The sequence below is a fragment of the Sorghum bicolor genome, chromosome 7 (genome assembly GCF_000003195.3).
Source record: "Sorghum bicolor cultivar BTx623 chromosome 7, Sorghum_bicolor_NCBIv3, whole genome shotgun sequence".
Lineage (NCBI taxonomy): Eukaryota > Viridiplantae > Streptophyta > Magnoliopsida > Poales > Poaceae > Sorghum > Sorghum bicolor.
Window position 1 is genome coordinate 54782303 of NC_012876.2, and position 16509 is coordinate 54798811.

The window sequence follows — 16509 nt, forward strand, 5'->3', positions numbered from 1 at the left end:
GTAGAGAAGTTTATGACCGGATTTAGGATAGATGGCCGTACTATCAAGAGGGGCAAACTTGTTTGCATATCGGTCATCTAGTGCCACTTGAGCGATCTAACTTTGCATACGTGTTAGGATCGAGTGGCGTGGCAAGTTGAGAGGCTAACTCCTTTGGAGAAATGTTTGTGAAAATGCTAACACACATGCACTTGGTGGTGTTGGCACATTTGCAAAGGAGGTGGAGTTCCTAGGGTTGAGAGGGGTGTGGGTTCCTCTCTCTCTCCCGCTAAGCTTGCGAGGAGGGATTCGGTGCTTTTGAGAAAATTAAGTGAATATTTTCTATTGCGCCGGTGAGAATTTTGGAGAAGTCACGGGAGTGTTTTTCACCAAGAAACATTCACCGGACGCTGGTGTTGGTAGCACCGGACGCTGCACCAGAGAGTCCGGTGCACTGTCAGCCGCTGGCGTAGGCGTAGAGTGCGCACCAGACGCTAGCACCGGACGCGGACAGGACACTGTTCGCGCGTCCGGTGGTGCGTGACGTCAGTGAGTGGTTCTGACTGGTGAGCACCGGACGCTCAGGGTGCGTCCGGTGACCCTGCGAGTTTACGGAGCTCTCTGCGCACGGGTCCGGTGTGCACTGGACGTGTCCGGTGTGACGTAGTAGAGCGTCCGGTGGTGCTGTGCAGGCGCGCGTGCGCAGTAGCCGTTGGCGGCAACGATCGAGTTCAAACGGCTAGTGACACGTGGTTGACGCCTGAGCACCGGACGCTGGGAGTTGAGCGTCCGGTGGCTTCCTGTGAGCGTCCGGTGCCCTCGTGTTTTGCCCAGTGAAGGAGTAACGGCTAGTTTAGCCCTTGGGGCTATAAATAGAAGTGGTGGCCGGCCTTGGCTTGAGCTGAGCACCCTTGGGACTTAGTGTCCATGCTTGGGGAGTGCTAGGAAAGCCTCTAACTCACTTGTGCTTGCAAGAGTGTGAATCAATAGAGAGTGAGTGATTCTAGTGCGTTGCATTGAGAGATTGCATCGAGTGGCACTAAGTGTTCGTGTTGCAAGCCGGTGGTGCTTGTTACTCTTGGAGGTTGCCACCTCCTAGACGGCTTGGTGGCTTGTGACTCCGTCGAAGCACGCAAGGAGATTGTGCGGTGCTCCGGAAAAGAGATTGTGAGGGGTACGGTGCTCACCCCGCGGAGATCGCGAAGAGCAACTCTAGTTGAGCGAGACGTGAAGAGCGACAAGTGGTCCGGCCGGGTCAAGTGCTAGAGCTTGTGGTAAGCACTCCACGTGGGAGAGTGTGACTTGCGGGTCACCACTAGCAAGAGGACCGACGACAACCTTGAGCTTGTCTCAACGGGGACGTAGCTTGGTGGCAACCAAGTGAACCTCGAGAGAAAATCATCGTGTCAACTTTGTTCTTCCCGTTGGTTTGCAAGTCCCTAACACAAGCTTGTATTTACATTCATATATTTGTGCTTGTGTAGTTGCTCTTGTAGTTAGTTAGCTTGTGTAGCTTGCTAGTTACCTTCTTGCTTGTGTAGCTAGAAGTAGTTCCCTTGCGTGACTAATTTGGTTTGTGTAACCTTGTTAGTCACATTGCTTAGTTTTTGTAGCTAAGTAGTTTGCGCTCTCTAATTTGGCATTGGTTGCCTTGTTATTGAGCATTGCTAGTGAGCTTAGGAGCTTTGTGCTTTTGCTTACTAGTTGTGTAGGAGCTCCCCGGTTTGCATAGTACTAGTTGCATAGGTTTGTGTGACCTTGCTCCTAGAATTGATTAGGTGAGCTCTTGCTAAGGTAGCACCTTGTTTGCTTGTTTAGAATCTTTTCAAGGTGCTAGAGAACTTAGATAGAGGGGTGTAGTCTTGGCTAGACCGATAGTTTTAATTCCGCATTTGTTTCGGTTAGCCGGCACGATAAGTTTTAGAAAGGACTATTCACCCCCCCTCTAGTCTGCCATCTCGACCCTTCAGATTGTTCATGGCCATCTTTTGGTGATTGTGAGGGGTTCTTGTGCCTTCTCCGGCGGAGCGCTAAAGGAAAACTCTAGTGGATTATGCATGTCATTGAGCTACCTCATTTGCGGGTAGATTCTTGCAGTGTCCTACGTGAGGACGAGGTTCGTGCAACACCTCTTAGCTGCCGAATCACCAAGTGTTGGTCGACACAATGGGGACTAGCATGCTGGCAAGCACGTGAACCTTGGGAGAAAAATTATTGTGTCCATCTCTTGTGTTTGATTGGCTTTCTCCGGTGATTTGTCTTCATCATATTGATTGGTTCACTTGCCTCTACACGACGGTATAAAGATCACATCCTCTTCATTTATATTCCCACAAAGTAGTGTAATTAGTTTTAGTTGCTAGCTTTGCCTTATGTAGCTTAGATTACTAGTGTAGCCTGTAGTTACTTAGTTATTGTGTGTCTAGTGATCTTAGTAACTAGAATTATTGGATAGGTGGCTTACAATCCTTGTAGTGCTAGAGCAAATTTGCATTATGCCTTTTGTTATACTAATCATTTGCTTTAGTGTTTTATAGATTTTTTAAATAGGCTATTCACCTCCCTCTAGCCATATTAGAACCGTTCAGAGGGGCGCTGTCCAAGACACAGCCTGTTGCCACTACGTGGCTCCTACGATCGCCACCGCTACTGCTCCGGGTGGGGAGAGGGGAAAGGAGGGAAGGGAGGCGGGGGAGGGGAGGGAGGTGCCGCCGGGCTGGAAGGGGAAGGAGGCGGCACAACAAGTAGGGAAGGAGAGGAAGACGGAGGCGCTGTGTCGAGAGGAGGAGGGAAGGAGGCGTGGGAGAGTGGCTGAGTGGCTGCGGGGTTGCCAAAACCCTAACACTCATATACATATACGCTGGCGAAGTAGTAGGCTGCCATGGATTTGTGGGTTGGGTCTGATTTATGAAGGCGGGTCTTATAATGTGCCCGCGTTAAATAGATTAACCGAGACGGTCGTCATAAGACGCCCGCTGTGGTAAATCAATTTTCCAAGACAGACAAAAGTGCGGTCTCTGGTGGATCCATGTGTAAACAACGATATTTGTAGGAGGATTACTCTTAGGAAAAGGGAAGATTTTGTTGCATCGAGGATATCGGAGGACTCATTGGTTCTCGGTGCCTATCATACCTATACCCAGATCAGCGGCCCAAGTCGACCATTCCACTCCAAGACAAAGACAAGTGGGGGCCGTTCATCTCCACACAAGCAGGCCCATACCTGCAGCCCAAGTACCCGTGCTGACTGACTGCTGACGGGTTAAAAGGATTTCAAGAGCGAGGCGCCTCATCCTCCCTCCCTCACTAGTCCCCGGCCTGCAGCCCTGCTCCGATCCGATCCACCGTCACTCTCCTCCTTCCTCTCTGCAGCGCTAGCTATGGCGCCGGACGCGAAGAAGCCTGCCGAGTTTACAAGGAAGAAGCGGGCTAGGCACGCGGCGCCGCCGGATCTCGCCTCGTCGTCTGCGAGGGTGACGACGCGCGGCATGGCCGGGACCGGGAGGATGGCCGCCGCGAAGCTTCGTCAGCACGCCGACGGGGAGGAGGTTGTTGTCGACGATGTCGACGGTAGTTCCGCCTCCGTCGACGGGCCACCACCGGAGCTCCACCGGCGGGCTGACGTCGTCGCGAAGGTGAGGAATTGCTCTCTTTTCTGTTTCTTCTCGATCGCCTTCATGGCTCTCATCATCTCAGCCACCTCAAATAAACGGACCTCAGCTCGTATCTGATTGATCTGCTGGCGTGAGCGACGGCGAGCTCTCGTCCAACTCACCCACCGCCGCAAATAAATTTCCCTGATATATCTGAGCGAGCTGGAGCTGATCAAGCAGTAGCTAGGCTTCTTGTTAGGCGCACAGGTATAGCTGCTCCGATCCATGGCTGCGAACGAGGATGAGGCGGCGCGGCGCCACCGGCTGACCGGCGATGGGCGGCGGCGCGTCCTCGGAGCGCACCGGCCGGGCGTTTCCTCGTGGCGTCCTGTGTCTTATTCAGAAGGAGTGACTGTGATCAACGATGTTTGTTTCTTCTGCATGCGTCCGGACTCCGGAAGGTGGCCAGCAACAGCCAACTGGCCTTTAATTTTCACCAAGCCTTTTCTGTTGCCGTTTCAAAAAAATAAAAATAAAAAAAACTTTTCTGCTGGTTGTAGCTAGCTAGAGAGCAAAGACCACATTATTATTAGTAATAAATAAATAACTCCAAGTAGACAACTAGACATGCGTCACTCTTAGCTAGCAAAACTTTATAGTCCTTTCTGTTTCACAAAACTCCATATTTAAAATGATTTTTAGTATCTTGTATCTACCTCTATCTTTATCTCTATCTCTATCTAATATTAAATTCTATAATTAAAATGATTCTTTATTATCTTTATCTCTACGTGTATAATATCTTTTTAATACTAAAGAGCAAAATGTTTTTCTTACAATTCATTTTCTTTTGCCATGCTTTTTTTTTTACTTTCTCTGAACTTTTTTTTTGTACACACATCTCGTAGGTGACTCGTACTCACAACTCGTGGTATATTATAAAAGTTTAAACAATGACTCGCCTCTAGCCATAATACGTCTCGTGTTTTCACCCTATAAAGTCAAGTTTAGCAATATTCAGGATTCTGTTGCTAGCCCAAACTGGCCCGATGGGCATGTCAGGCCTGCTCGGCCCAGATTTTTCAAATATAGTTTGTTTGTTTGTGTGTTTTTTTTTGGCTTGGTCATTTCGGATCAAATATGGGGCCCTAATAAGTCTGACCTGATAGTCGTAGAAGCAGAAAAGCACATACCTTCCTGCCCATGTAATAATGTTGCAAGTTGGTGTCCGGTTAGATTTGTACGTACGTTAATCTTTTTTCTTGCTCTAGTAGCTAGTGAAGGATTGGATGCGAGATTGATAATCGTGGTGCATGTATATATGCAGGTGATGCTCGTCGCCGGCGCATCAGAGGGGAACGCCGCCGCCGCGTCGTCGCCGGAGTCGGTGACAGACAAAGTGGCTAATGAGAGCAAGAACGAGAGCTACTACTTGCTTCATTACCTGCTGCCGTGCCTAGCGGAGCTCAACAAAGAGCAGCAAGCCGAGAAGGAGGTAGAGGCCAACATAAAAGGTACAGTGGTACATATATACATCTCCGTAAGCGTCCTTCATCAACTAATCCTAATTAATCTATGACTTGCATCGAGCTAATAATTCAACTCTTGCCAATGTATACTCTGTGCAGGGGTTTCATTGTCCAAGCTGAGCGTACCGCCGGCAGCCTATAACAAAAAGGAGAGGGTGACCTGGTACGTGTACTCCTATATTAATTAATCCTAGAGAAGCATGCAGTAGTTAAAGTTCAGGGCCCTCCTGTGGTCCTGTGTTTCACTGCAAGAGATGGCTCATCTCAACCGGTTGATAAGGCCCTATCACCCTAGGTTTTACTATTTGATGGTGAAAGTGGCGGCAGTGCAAACCAAAACCATCACCGCGAGTTGAAAACCAACAGCAAATAAAAAAATAACACACCGCTGTCACCTGGGAGCCTGCCACCGCCACTGAGCCACTCTTGAGACCCCCATTGTCGATGCCACTACTACAGATCCCGCTACCACCACCGAGGACGCACGCTTTCGAGCCCTCACAGATTTAGGCGGCGTTAGCTTGGAGCTTCTTCTCCACGAGCACCACCACGACACTACCACTAAACTCTCGCTCTCGAATCTCCTACCAATATATCTAGAATGGAGAGATAAAAGGAGGAAGAGGCATATTGTTACCCACACGTGATAGGGAAAGTGAAGAAAATGGAGAGGAACAATAGAGGGGAGCACGGAGCTCACGTGCTATAGCCAACATGGGGCGAGAAAGCCCACACACCCTTGCCGGAGGGGGCAGGAGCCCTTGCACAATTGACTACATGGGGCTGCCTTTGCCATTGCCCGGTGGAAACTCTACTCGCGCCATTGCATCAAGATGCGGGTTTGGAGAAAGGACGCGAGGTGGGGTAGTGGTCGAGAGAGGAGTCGCATGCTAAAGCGGAGAATAGGATAAGGAGACAAAACCCAAATAAATGAAAATTTTGAGTCTAAGCCTTCTTTTTCACAACCTCGTTGTTTTTTGAGCTAGCGGTGAATATGACATCTATATTCACCACCAGTTCGTGTTACTAACTTTTACCACTGGTTCCATTACAAACCGGTAATAATATAATGATTTTCATTACTAGTTTGTTACAATCCAGCGGTACAAATGCCATAAGAAAAAACCATTTATGTAGTAAGTGTTTTACAGAAAATAAATTAGTAGCTAGGTTTTGTGTTCAAAAAATTGACAAGAGTAAGTACTCCAAATGGAGTTAATAAGTGAATTAGCCGGACACACTAATAAATAAGTACCATAACAAGTCACAAGGAGAGGATGAGTCATGGGGTCATTAGAGGATGCCTGGTCAATAACATAGAAGTTAATTAATGACAGAGTAAATAGTATTTCGAATGGCTGTGTACAGTGTACACTACATATATAGCGTAGCGCTGCAATACATATTTCATTCTTTATTAATCGATCATACATTATTGTGCAATGGCCTTGTATCATTGTATGTGCGGCAGCGACAACTGCGACACGTCGATCTACGACCTCCACAGGGCCTGCCCACGCTGCGACTACGAGCTCTGCATCACCTGCTGCAGGGAGCTCCGTGAAGGAAACCTACGAGGTTCCTGCTTGAAAACCAAGGACAACGAGTATCCCAACCTCGGCGCAGACTACCTGCACGGCGGCGACGCTGCGGCTGCAGCACTGCCAGATCCAAGCCCGTCGTCAGGCGACCCATCAGACGACGAGGTGATCACATCTATGATCGGAGCTTGGGTGGCCGATACCCACGAGCTCGCCGACGGCCGCATCCGGTGTCCTCCGGAAGAGCTTGGCGGCTGTGGCGGCCGCCGCACGCTCAGGCTCAAGAGGATGTTTCCGGAGAACTGGCTCGCCGACCTTGAAGCCGATGCCTCTGCTGCATTGCCGACCAAGTTTAAGATTGCTGATGAGAGTGTGTGCTCATGCTATTACTCTGGTGATCCAGCAACCCAGAGCACAACAAAGGTAGCATCAGCTAGGGAAAACTCGCAGGATAATCGCTTGTACTACCTGGTGTCGGACGGCAGCGAGGAGGATGATGTGAAGCATTTCCAGAAGCACTGGGTGAGAGGAGAAGCCGTGGTGGCTCGGGGTGTGCTCCGGAAAATGTCAGGCTTGAGCTGGGAGCCACCAGAGTTGTGGTCTGCATTAAAGTTAAACGGCGATCACAGGCGGCGTTCAGAGTTCAGGAATATTAAGGCCATAGATTGCCTTGCTCTCTGTGAGGTTAGCTATATATAGCTTTATATCAATCAATCTTCCTTGTTTTTTTTTCATTATTATTGATTGATATATTTCTGCACAACAGAAAGGTAGCATATAAGTATTTCTTTTATGTTTTATAGGTTAAACTACACAAAAATGATTTCTTCAGAGGGTATTACAAAGGCATGAGGCTTCCCAATCAGTGGCCACAAATGCTAAAGCTAAATGATTGGCCTCCTTCAGCAGATTTTGAAGATCTTTTACCTGTGCATGGAGACAAGTATATAAACGCATTGCCTTTTCAGCCTTACACAAATGCAAAATCTGGCTTCTTCAATATCTCTACTTTGCTTCCTGATGGGGTCATAAAGGTTGATCTTGGACCCAAATCATATATAGCTTATGGCTTCCCACAAGAGCTTGGCAGAGGGGATTCCGTCACAAAGCTTCACTGCGACTTAACTGATGCTGTAAGTGCGATGATCCAAATGATTATTCCAGCAGCACACTAATGAATAATGATGACTTAGCTTCAATTAATTTTTGTTTTCTCTGCTAAATCAGCATTTGATTTATGTTAATAATTAGTGAGTCAAACACTTATAACTTCAACCTGATTCGCCTGTATGTTCCAGTAATGTTTTTTCTATGCAATGACAGGTCAATGTTCTTGTGCACACCACAAAGGTCCCCCCTTCTAATAAGGAACAAGAGAATGCAGTTGCGGAGCTCAAAAGAAAACATAGGGCACAAAGTCGGAAGGAATTGGCAAATGGCGATGGTAGTGACGGTGACGCACAAGATAATAAGCAATCACCTAACTATATGGAGGATGAGGAAGGTGCTCTTTGGGACATATTTAGAAGAGAAGATGTCCCAAAATTAAAAGAATATCTCATTAAGCACTCCAAGGAGTTCCGCCATACACATTGCTCCCAAGTAAAAAGGGTCAGGACTTGCATATATGTTTACTAAGATAAATGCATGATATTTTTTGTTTTCCTGACAGTACGTACATATATGATGTAGGTGTATAATCCGATGCATGATGGAACATTTTATTTGACAAGAGAGCACATAAAGAAGCTCAAAGAGGAATTCGGTGAGTTACATTACATTAGCTGTAATTCAATGCAATGCATCCTTGAAAATACATCATGTTATTGGACATTAATTGATAATATATTCAGGAGTAGAGCCGTGGACCCTACTACAAAAGCTTGGGGAAGCTGTTTTCATACCTGCTGGTTGCCCTCATCAAGTCCGCAATCTTCAGGTACATCTTCTGAGCGTGCTATTTTTGCATAAGAACTTCTCCACTGTGGATTATAGTAGTAATTTTGTAACTGTATTCAGTCCACAAAAGTTGATTGCAGCCCTCTGCTAAACTTTTACAGTCCTGCATGAAGATTGCTCTAGACTTTGTTTCACCAGAGAATGTTAGAGAATGTCTGCGCTTGACTGAAGACTTCCGCATGCTACCTAAAGGACATAGGGCAAAGAAAGATATATTAGAGGTACGAAATCCATTTGATCATTCTCTATTTGCTTAAATTATTTTTTCTGGAAGATTGATTTATCGGATAAAGGGCCGGGGGTGAAACAACTATGCTATGAGTTCAGGAATTTAATACAGCCAAGTTACATTTGCTGTCACTTCACTATATGGCGACTTTTTGATCACCAGGGGTCCTTGGAACTCTTGCTCCATCGCCTGCTATAAACTAGGCAAGGGTAGGCATGCATGTTTAATTTGGTCCAAAATGTTGCTTGCCAACACAGGCTGGCTCTCCTGCATGCTTGCACGCCCACACTTGTTTCTTGCTCTCTCATTGCCCTCTCCACAAGTCTCGTTGTAGCATCTAGTAACACATTCAAGTGATGGAGGTGAAGGATTCATTGTCAACCTAGGACAAGGTGTTGGAGTTCAATTCTACCATGGCAGAATCTCACTGACGAAGGTGGTGTACATGGTCAAGTTAACAACTACACCTCGTTGCACTAATTCTGAAATAGTGAATCAATAATGGTTCAATCACTACTAGGTGGAGTACCTACAAGACAGTGGATACCAATATGTGGTAGTGGTGGTAAGGAAAATTTTGAAAGAAAGTCAAAGTTAGTTGAAGGGGTGGGTTTGATTCAGATAAAGGAAAGGAGGATTCGTCAAACATGATGTGACGAGAGATGATGACCTTATTTGAAGTGAGGTCTATGCAATGATAACCTTCGGGTCCTGGAGAATAGTCAAGAAACACATCAAGAGCCAACCCAATGGAGAGTTTGTGAAAAGTGGTGGCAAAGAAGTTTGGGCAGCACTTACACCCAAAGACATGTAGGTAAGAGTTAGGTGGGAGAAATGCCATGTAGTGCAAAGTATAGGGTGTGGAAAATGTGAGACTTTTGCTGGTTGACGGTTTAGAAGGTACTTGGCTATGTGAAGTGCTTCAATCCAATATGATTGAGGGAGGAATGCATGAAAGAGAAGGGTGTGAATAATGTTATCTACAATGAAAGGGCAAACTACTAAATACATCTCCAACAATGTGGACAGAATAAATCTAAACTAGGAAATTCTGAACCCTAACATTGATACCACATGTCGTATAGACATTATCACTGAATGGAACAATAAATGTGTCCAACCTAGAGCCAACCATATCTAAAGAATCCTTCCCTGGGGCAGTGCTTTCCCTAGGGGTAGGGCATGAGGTGAGACACCCGAGGGCCTAGGTAGGAGAGGGACCCAAACCCAAGTATACAAACCCTCAGGTCCTATAGTTCATTAGGCATTAGCAAACTAATAAGAAGAGAGGTAGAGATTTGATTAGCTGGCTCAAGAAAACTTCCCCAATTTCCCTTTCTCCATGACCCTCCTCGGGCAGAGAAGGAGGCGAGGAGCCATGCCACACTCTAATCATGACTAGTGAGTTCGTGACACGCCGACACACACACGCAGAACCAGCGAGCCGTGCCATCGTAGAGAGTTGCACGCTGTAGAACGGCGAACGATAGTGGCGACCATGCAGGGCTCCATGATTATGATATCTTGGTTCTTACCTTTTTGCTGGTTGCAATTGTCGATCAGTTATTTTAGTTCATGTCCAAGCCCTAGGTGTTTTGTTCTTGTTTATTTTTTAATCCAAATTAATTATTTATATAGTATTGCTTCTACATTGTTCCTTGATAATTATCAGACATGTTAAATAAAAAACATATTGTTAGATTGGTTTTTGTTTTGTAAGTAAATTTAGAACCTATATATTATAAGATTTTATATGTGCATGATCTAGAGGGCCGTCGCGACGAGTTCGTCGGAGGACCACATTCTATGTTAGATTGGTTTTTGTTTTGTTTTTGTTGATTAGTCGTTGCTCTAGTGTGGCTGAAGGAGTAGGAGGTGCTCTGCATTCTTGGTAGGGATAGTAGACTATCCATGCACTATAATGGCTCACCCGAGAGCTACCAACACAATAGTGCTTGTTTGTGCCCTAGAGTCACCTTCCTCTCTCTCTCTCTTGCATCACTATGTTGAATTTGGGGGAGGAATGCTAGGGATATGGGGTATTGCTCTACCTCCATGCTAGCTATGCCTTTGCGCTTGCCATGATACTGCCTTCAATCTCTTGCATCATCACTAGTGATAGAGTCACCAATGCTCCCATAGTCCACTTCAACCTCCCAAGCACCCACAATCAACCCTACTCACTCACTATCGCAATAGGGAAAAGAGGTAGAAAATGGCACTAAAACGTGAACCCATTTAGCAATGAGAGGAGATAAGATGAGAAGACTTGGTTACAAATGGATACATGGCCATAATTGATATTTTATATCAAAAGTAATGATGAAAGCAACAAAAAACTCAAATAGGGTACCAAAAAGATATGAATTTTCTAGTGGCACAGATGGAAGCATATTTTTTAATGGTACATAGGAATTTTCTTTGGGTTGCTAGCTACTAATTCTTTTCCAAACTACCAATGTCATCAATAGACATGTGGAATGCTTGCAAGACTATGTTAGGAGTTCATATTGAAAGTGTTGGTTTCTGCCTGTACATGTGACATTGTCATGTGTGAATGTGCTTCCTCAATGTAGTATGTAAAATGTTCTCTCATTAAGGGTATCCTTGTACTAATATGAGTAACATAGAATGATGTCGTGTCATTAAAGGGTCTATTGCAAGCACTAGACCAAAACTATTTTACTAATGGTAACATAGAAGTGGTGAGATGAAAGGTGTTGGGGGGAGGCATGCCTCTTTTGTCACCCTCTCTTTTGCCTTGCGCCATCTTTATTATGCTCAGATTGATCCAGCTATTCGCCAAAGTGGCAAGTTTGATAGCAAGAGTGACACGCCTTGATTCCGTGTCCCAAAGGGTCTAGAGAAACTAATGAGAGAAACAGTGAAAGTAGTAAGCCGACAGGCCATACCACGAGCACAGATGGTGTACTTTGCTCCACTACCTTGATCTCCAATTTTCCATTTTATGTGAGTGTTTGTCATCTGTAGGTGACTTTCGTCACAACAACGGTTAAGGTGACAAAAGGAGGCAAAATGAAGAAGGCTGGTTGGTGACCAAAGGCACCGACTATGGGCGAACAAAAGATGTATCAATCTAGGTAGTCCTCCTCCCCCTTGCATGAGGACCGACCAGGTGTTGACTATGGGCAGTGACAACCTAGAGAGACAGGTACCACCAGACCAGGCTACCCCAAGTTTGTTAAGAAGATGCTCTAAATCTGAAGTAGGTGTAGGGGCATTTTGGTCCTGTGTAAAGCCTACATGCATGTATAAATACGACCCTTAGAGGTTAATGCAAAGAGGACAATGAATGATGAAACCAGTTGTCCATTGACTGAATTCGCCATTCTCCCTTTGTTGTTCTCTCGCTATGTTCCTTTAGCGGGCTCTAGTTTGCTCTGCAACCACCTAGTGTTCGAAGGCCTAGGCCGAGAACATCAAAAAATTATGTCCACAAGGCATTGAATCCAATTGTTAGTGTAGGTGCACAAATATATCCATGTCGCACCATGCACATTTCATTTGAACTCAAGAGACGAACAATGCCCGAAGAGTCATCATCCAGTGTGCCAATGATATTAAGAATCTTCCTTCACTATGACAAACTAAGAAACAAGTTAGTTATGGTTTATAAACTATTTTTGGTTTCATATATGTTGGTTGTAAATTTGGATTTATGTGTTGCAATTGGCCTCCTGTACACTTGCATGATCAATAATATATGTATATTAACTGCTTGAGGTATCTCACATTCATAGTATCGGATAAAGCTATGATATGATGACAAATGGTAGCACATGAAAAATATCTTGTTGTGGATTTATGGATGAGTACCCTCCAATACCCGAGGTTTTGTTTACTATGGTTCTAGACAAAATTTTCGTGGCCATCCGTTAAGGTCACTTATAGAACAACAAAGAGAGATGAACTCTTTATCTGGAGGCCAGGTCCAAGAACTTCTTCAATGGAAATCACACCATCACCAATTAGTGCAGTAAGGTGAATATTTTTTGCTATTACTTTGGATGATATAAAGCAATGTCCCAATGAATGTTTTCTCATATGTAGTCCACGTTGTGGCTTGAGAAACTTTCCTACTTGTTCTCTGTACTTGATGACAGGAGATTAGTGGGTAGAGAGTGAGAGAAAGGCAAGACTAGAATTGGGGGAGTTGGTTTTGTGCCTGTAATGGGCTTAGGGTGCCTTGTCGGGTGAGGCTAGGCCTTCAAGATTGAATATTTCATGGGGTGATGAGGTGGAATTTAAGGGGGGTATTCATAGTATTGGGCTCTCCTTGGGTTGCACCTCCATAACCTAGGGCCTAGATCTACCCTTGACTCCCTTAGTTACGTCCTATAACTACTCTAGATATCATGACAACGAGAAATTTCATAGCCATCATGATAGAGGTAATGGACACTAGGTAAGCCTACCAAGTGTGTTGGAAACTATGGCAACATGCCAATAGAAGTATATATCCATCCACCTGCCCTGTCTTGGGCATCCTTCCTCAACCATTATATCATCAAATTACAAGTCTAGCATAGTTAGCGATTAATAACTAAGTGTTCGTGTAACCCAACCATCTTTGATAATAGCCTCCACACACCTAGTTTGTAGCCTTCATTGCACCAATTCCTCAATCATGAGTATGGAGATCACCACTATCAACAATAACACAACCTTCATTGACATATTGGTTCTAAGATAAGATAGCATTCCCTCTTGAATAATTCCAAATCACATTCTCATTCCTTCACCACCTACTAATTGGTTTATTAACTCTAGTTTGTATGCTAACATGACTTGGAGGCTATCAATCTTACATCACCATCATAATTGCTTTTGTTAATCACATAACTCTTGAATCACTGTTCCACTCCTTTTCCATAATAATTAGAACTACAGAAAAGCAAAAATAAGGCATCATTGCAGGATCATAATTCTAATTGGCAATGATAAGCTTCCAAATGTTTTAAATTGCCATAGATACCTTGATGACAAGTCATACTAGGTTGCATTACCATCTGGTATAAATGCTCATGAGTATTGCTCTTTTCATACTATTGTATAAAAAGTAGCACAAATATGGATTAAAAACCAATGCCCAAGGTGTTTTGTACTAGTGAATGTTCTTATTACATTTAGTACCATGATTCTTTTTATTTCTAAAATGTTAATCAATCTACTCAATTTTATCCCTCTATTCTCTCCATGAAGGATATTCACACCAATAGCATGATCGTCGCATGACAAAGCTATGGAAACCTCTATCTTTCCTAGTGGCCCTCTTCTCATTTTCCATGTACGCCATCATATCCTTGTGAGACTATGGAACCATCCTCTCATGTATCATAGCCATCAAGCTTTAGTGAAACTTAGTCCTTTTTTGGGCACACTATGTTCTCATTGAAGTTCAATTTATGTGTGCCCTCTATTTGTATTAATACATGGGCATTGATGTCAAGACTTTGTTGACTTCCATCAATTCTAGACGTGCACCCTAGGGTGGGGTGGGGTGAAGGACTATTCATGCATGCACATCGTAGACATGCTCTATTCCATACACTTGTGCCTAACACTCCGATGACATCAAAAATCAACATACTAAATATGCTAGGAATTTGTTGTCACCTAGATAAGGACACATTATTGGTTATGATTTTGTACTTTTTCTTGTCTATTTTCTTATGCTATGTATTGTTACTTGCCTTGTATGGTTGTGTGCGTGGCATGTCACCTCCTATATATGCACGCGCATGATAAATAGAGGTGGTTAGCTGCTTTTGTTATGTCACCTTCACCTACTTAGAGCAGCTCTAGGTTGTGTCTCCGAATCAAATAGTGGCCAAAAGAAATCAAACGCTGCACATCAGAGTGGTAGACCCATAGTGTCATACCTAAAAATCAAACACCAAACTTAGTTCCATCACAAGAGAATCAGAAAACAGTTAAGCGCATAAGTTTTTGTTGATCCATATCACTGCATGCTTCCCCTGTTTAGCTGAAGCCAGTGTACAATGTCCATCGGAGCATGAAGGTGCTGCAAGGAAGTAAGAAGACCTATCCTATCCACCCTGATGGTTGAAGCCCCCTCACCTAGTGCTATCTGGTAGGTTTAGTCCCACACCATAAATTTGTAGTGGAGCAACATAACATATAAGGCAGGGGCCATCCTTACCTATGAAGCTAGTCTTTTAGGTTGAGTTTGGTATGAGGCCTTGCTTTGTTGTGGACTCTAGTGGACCTAGGCTTGAGCTTGTGGGTATAGCGAGCTGGGTCGAATTCGTTGCACACTCTAACACTATAGGTGGTAGGCATAGGTTTGTTGGAACCTCTCTAGTCTCTGCTTCATATTGCTTTTTGGTAGAACAAAAGCTCCAATGTTCCGCACGATACATCTACTTCTAGCATTGCACATGATATGTCTACTTGTACCATGGAGGGCTATTCCAAAGAGGAGTTTACTCCATGTGCGAATGAGCTCTAAGGGCTCCAATGGCTCACCCCTAATGCCAATTCAATTGAGAGAAAGATGGATTTGAGAGATGTAGATGTGGAAGCTGGACATGAGTTGTTACATGAATGGGCGGGAAGGGGAAGAGGATGTTAAGGGCACCCACAATATGCTCAAAATGTTAGCCTTAAACAATAAGGTCTTGTTTAGTTGCTGCCAAAAATCAAAAAGTTTTTGAGTTCGGGTACTGCAGCACATTTATAACTATAGTAATTACTGTCCAATCATAGACTAATTAGGCTTAAAAGATTCGTCTCACGATGTACAACCATGCATGTGTCCAAAGATTCGATGTGATGAGTGAAAAGTTTTTGGGTAGAGAACTAAACAAGGCCTAAATGCAGCATTTTTCTAGGCAACAAACATTGTGGAGCTGCACCTTATATTAAGAAAAAAAATACTATAAGGTGCACCAAGGTTAATTATGGCTTGACAATAAAAAACAAAAAATAATTCCTCTCTTCTCTCCCTTCACTCCACCTCAAGCGCAGACACTTGATGGGAGGTAGCTAGCAGCTTACTACTTCCTGCAGAAATAGCCATTGTGCAATTTGCATTAGCTATTGCTACCTACATATAATTAAAGATTATACTTTTTTCCAAGGGATTGTTACTGATGACAGCTAATTACTTATTATGTGATGCAGGTGAAGAAAATGATAGTGTTTGCTGTAGATAATGCTGTCACGATGTTGAAAGGCCGTGGAGAGTAAGCGAACAAAATGCAATGAATTCCAAAGGCATGTGTTTGTGCGGAACACTGTCGATCGCCTCCGTTGATCGCCGCATGCAAGCTGAACTCGTGTCATGTGTGCTCTCGCTTGCTCGTTTAATTTATTATCATGTGCTGAACTGGAGTAGAGAGAAGAAATACGCTGCTCTCGCAGCTGGTTGCTAATTGGTCCCGTTTAATTAGGTGCGAGCGCACACATGATTGATGAACCGAAGAAGAGCATGGTGGTTTTTTATTTATTTTCTATAATAAAGTAACAACTGAACAATGAGATGAAACTGAATTGTTGAAACCAACTTTTCGATTGTAAACCCCCTGCCGGCTGTTTCCTGTACGGCTGTACTTAACAGACACAGAAATATCTCCGCCTTTTAAAGTACCCGAAATACACTGTTTTGTTGATCAGGTTAACATCTCGCATACTCA

At 44.3% G+C, this 16509-nt stretch overlaps 1 protein-coding gene across 2 annotated transcripts; it reads left to right on the forward strand.

The window, feature by feature from the left end:
* LOC8075376 (lysine-specific demethylase JMJ25) lies at window positions 3280-16492 on the forward strand. Of its 2 annotated transcripts, none has more exons than XM_021464493.1 (10): window positions 3280-3614; window positions 4900-5086; window positions 5201-5264; window positions 6573-7326; window positions 7446-7775; window positions 7966-8253; window positions 8335-8407; window positions 8496-8581; window positions 8703-8822; window positions 15998-16492. In XM_021464493.1, exons 1-10 carry the CDS (start codon window positions 3360-3362, stop codon window positions 16061-16063), a joined length of 2223 nt encoding a protein of 740 aa, XP_021320168.1. In that variant the 5' UTR covers window positions 3280-3359; the 3' UTR covers window positions 16064-16492. The 2 variants fall into 2 exon arrangements, with proteins under 2 accessions (XP_021320168.1, XP_021320167.1); XM_021464492.1 differs by lacking the exon at window positions 15998-16492 and adding an exon at window positions 11822-12528.

Excerpts from the sequence above, each read along its gene's own strand:
- LOC8075376 (XM_021464493.1), top strand. The coding sequence starts at position 3,360 with ATGGCGCCGGACGCGAAGAAGCCTGCCGAGTTTACAAGGAAGAAGCGG. Across the intron at positions 3,615-4,899 it reads GGGCTGACGTCGTCGCGAAG|GTGATGCTCGTCGCCGGCGC; the intron begins GTGAGGAATTGC and ends GTATATATGCAG. Across the intron at positions 7,327-7,445 it reads ATTGCCTTGCTCTCTGTGAG|GTTAAACTACACAAAAATGA; the intron begins GTTAGCTATATA and ends TATGTTTTATAG.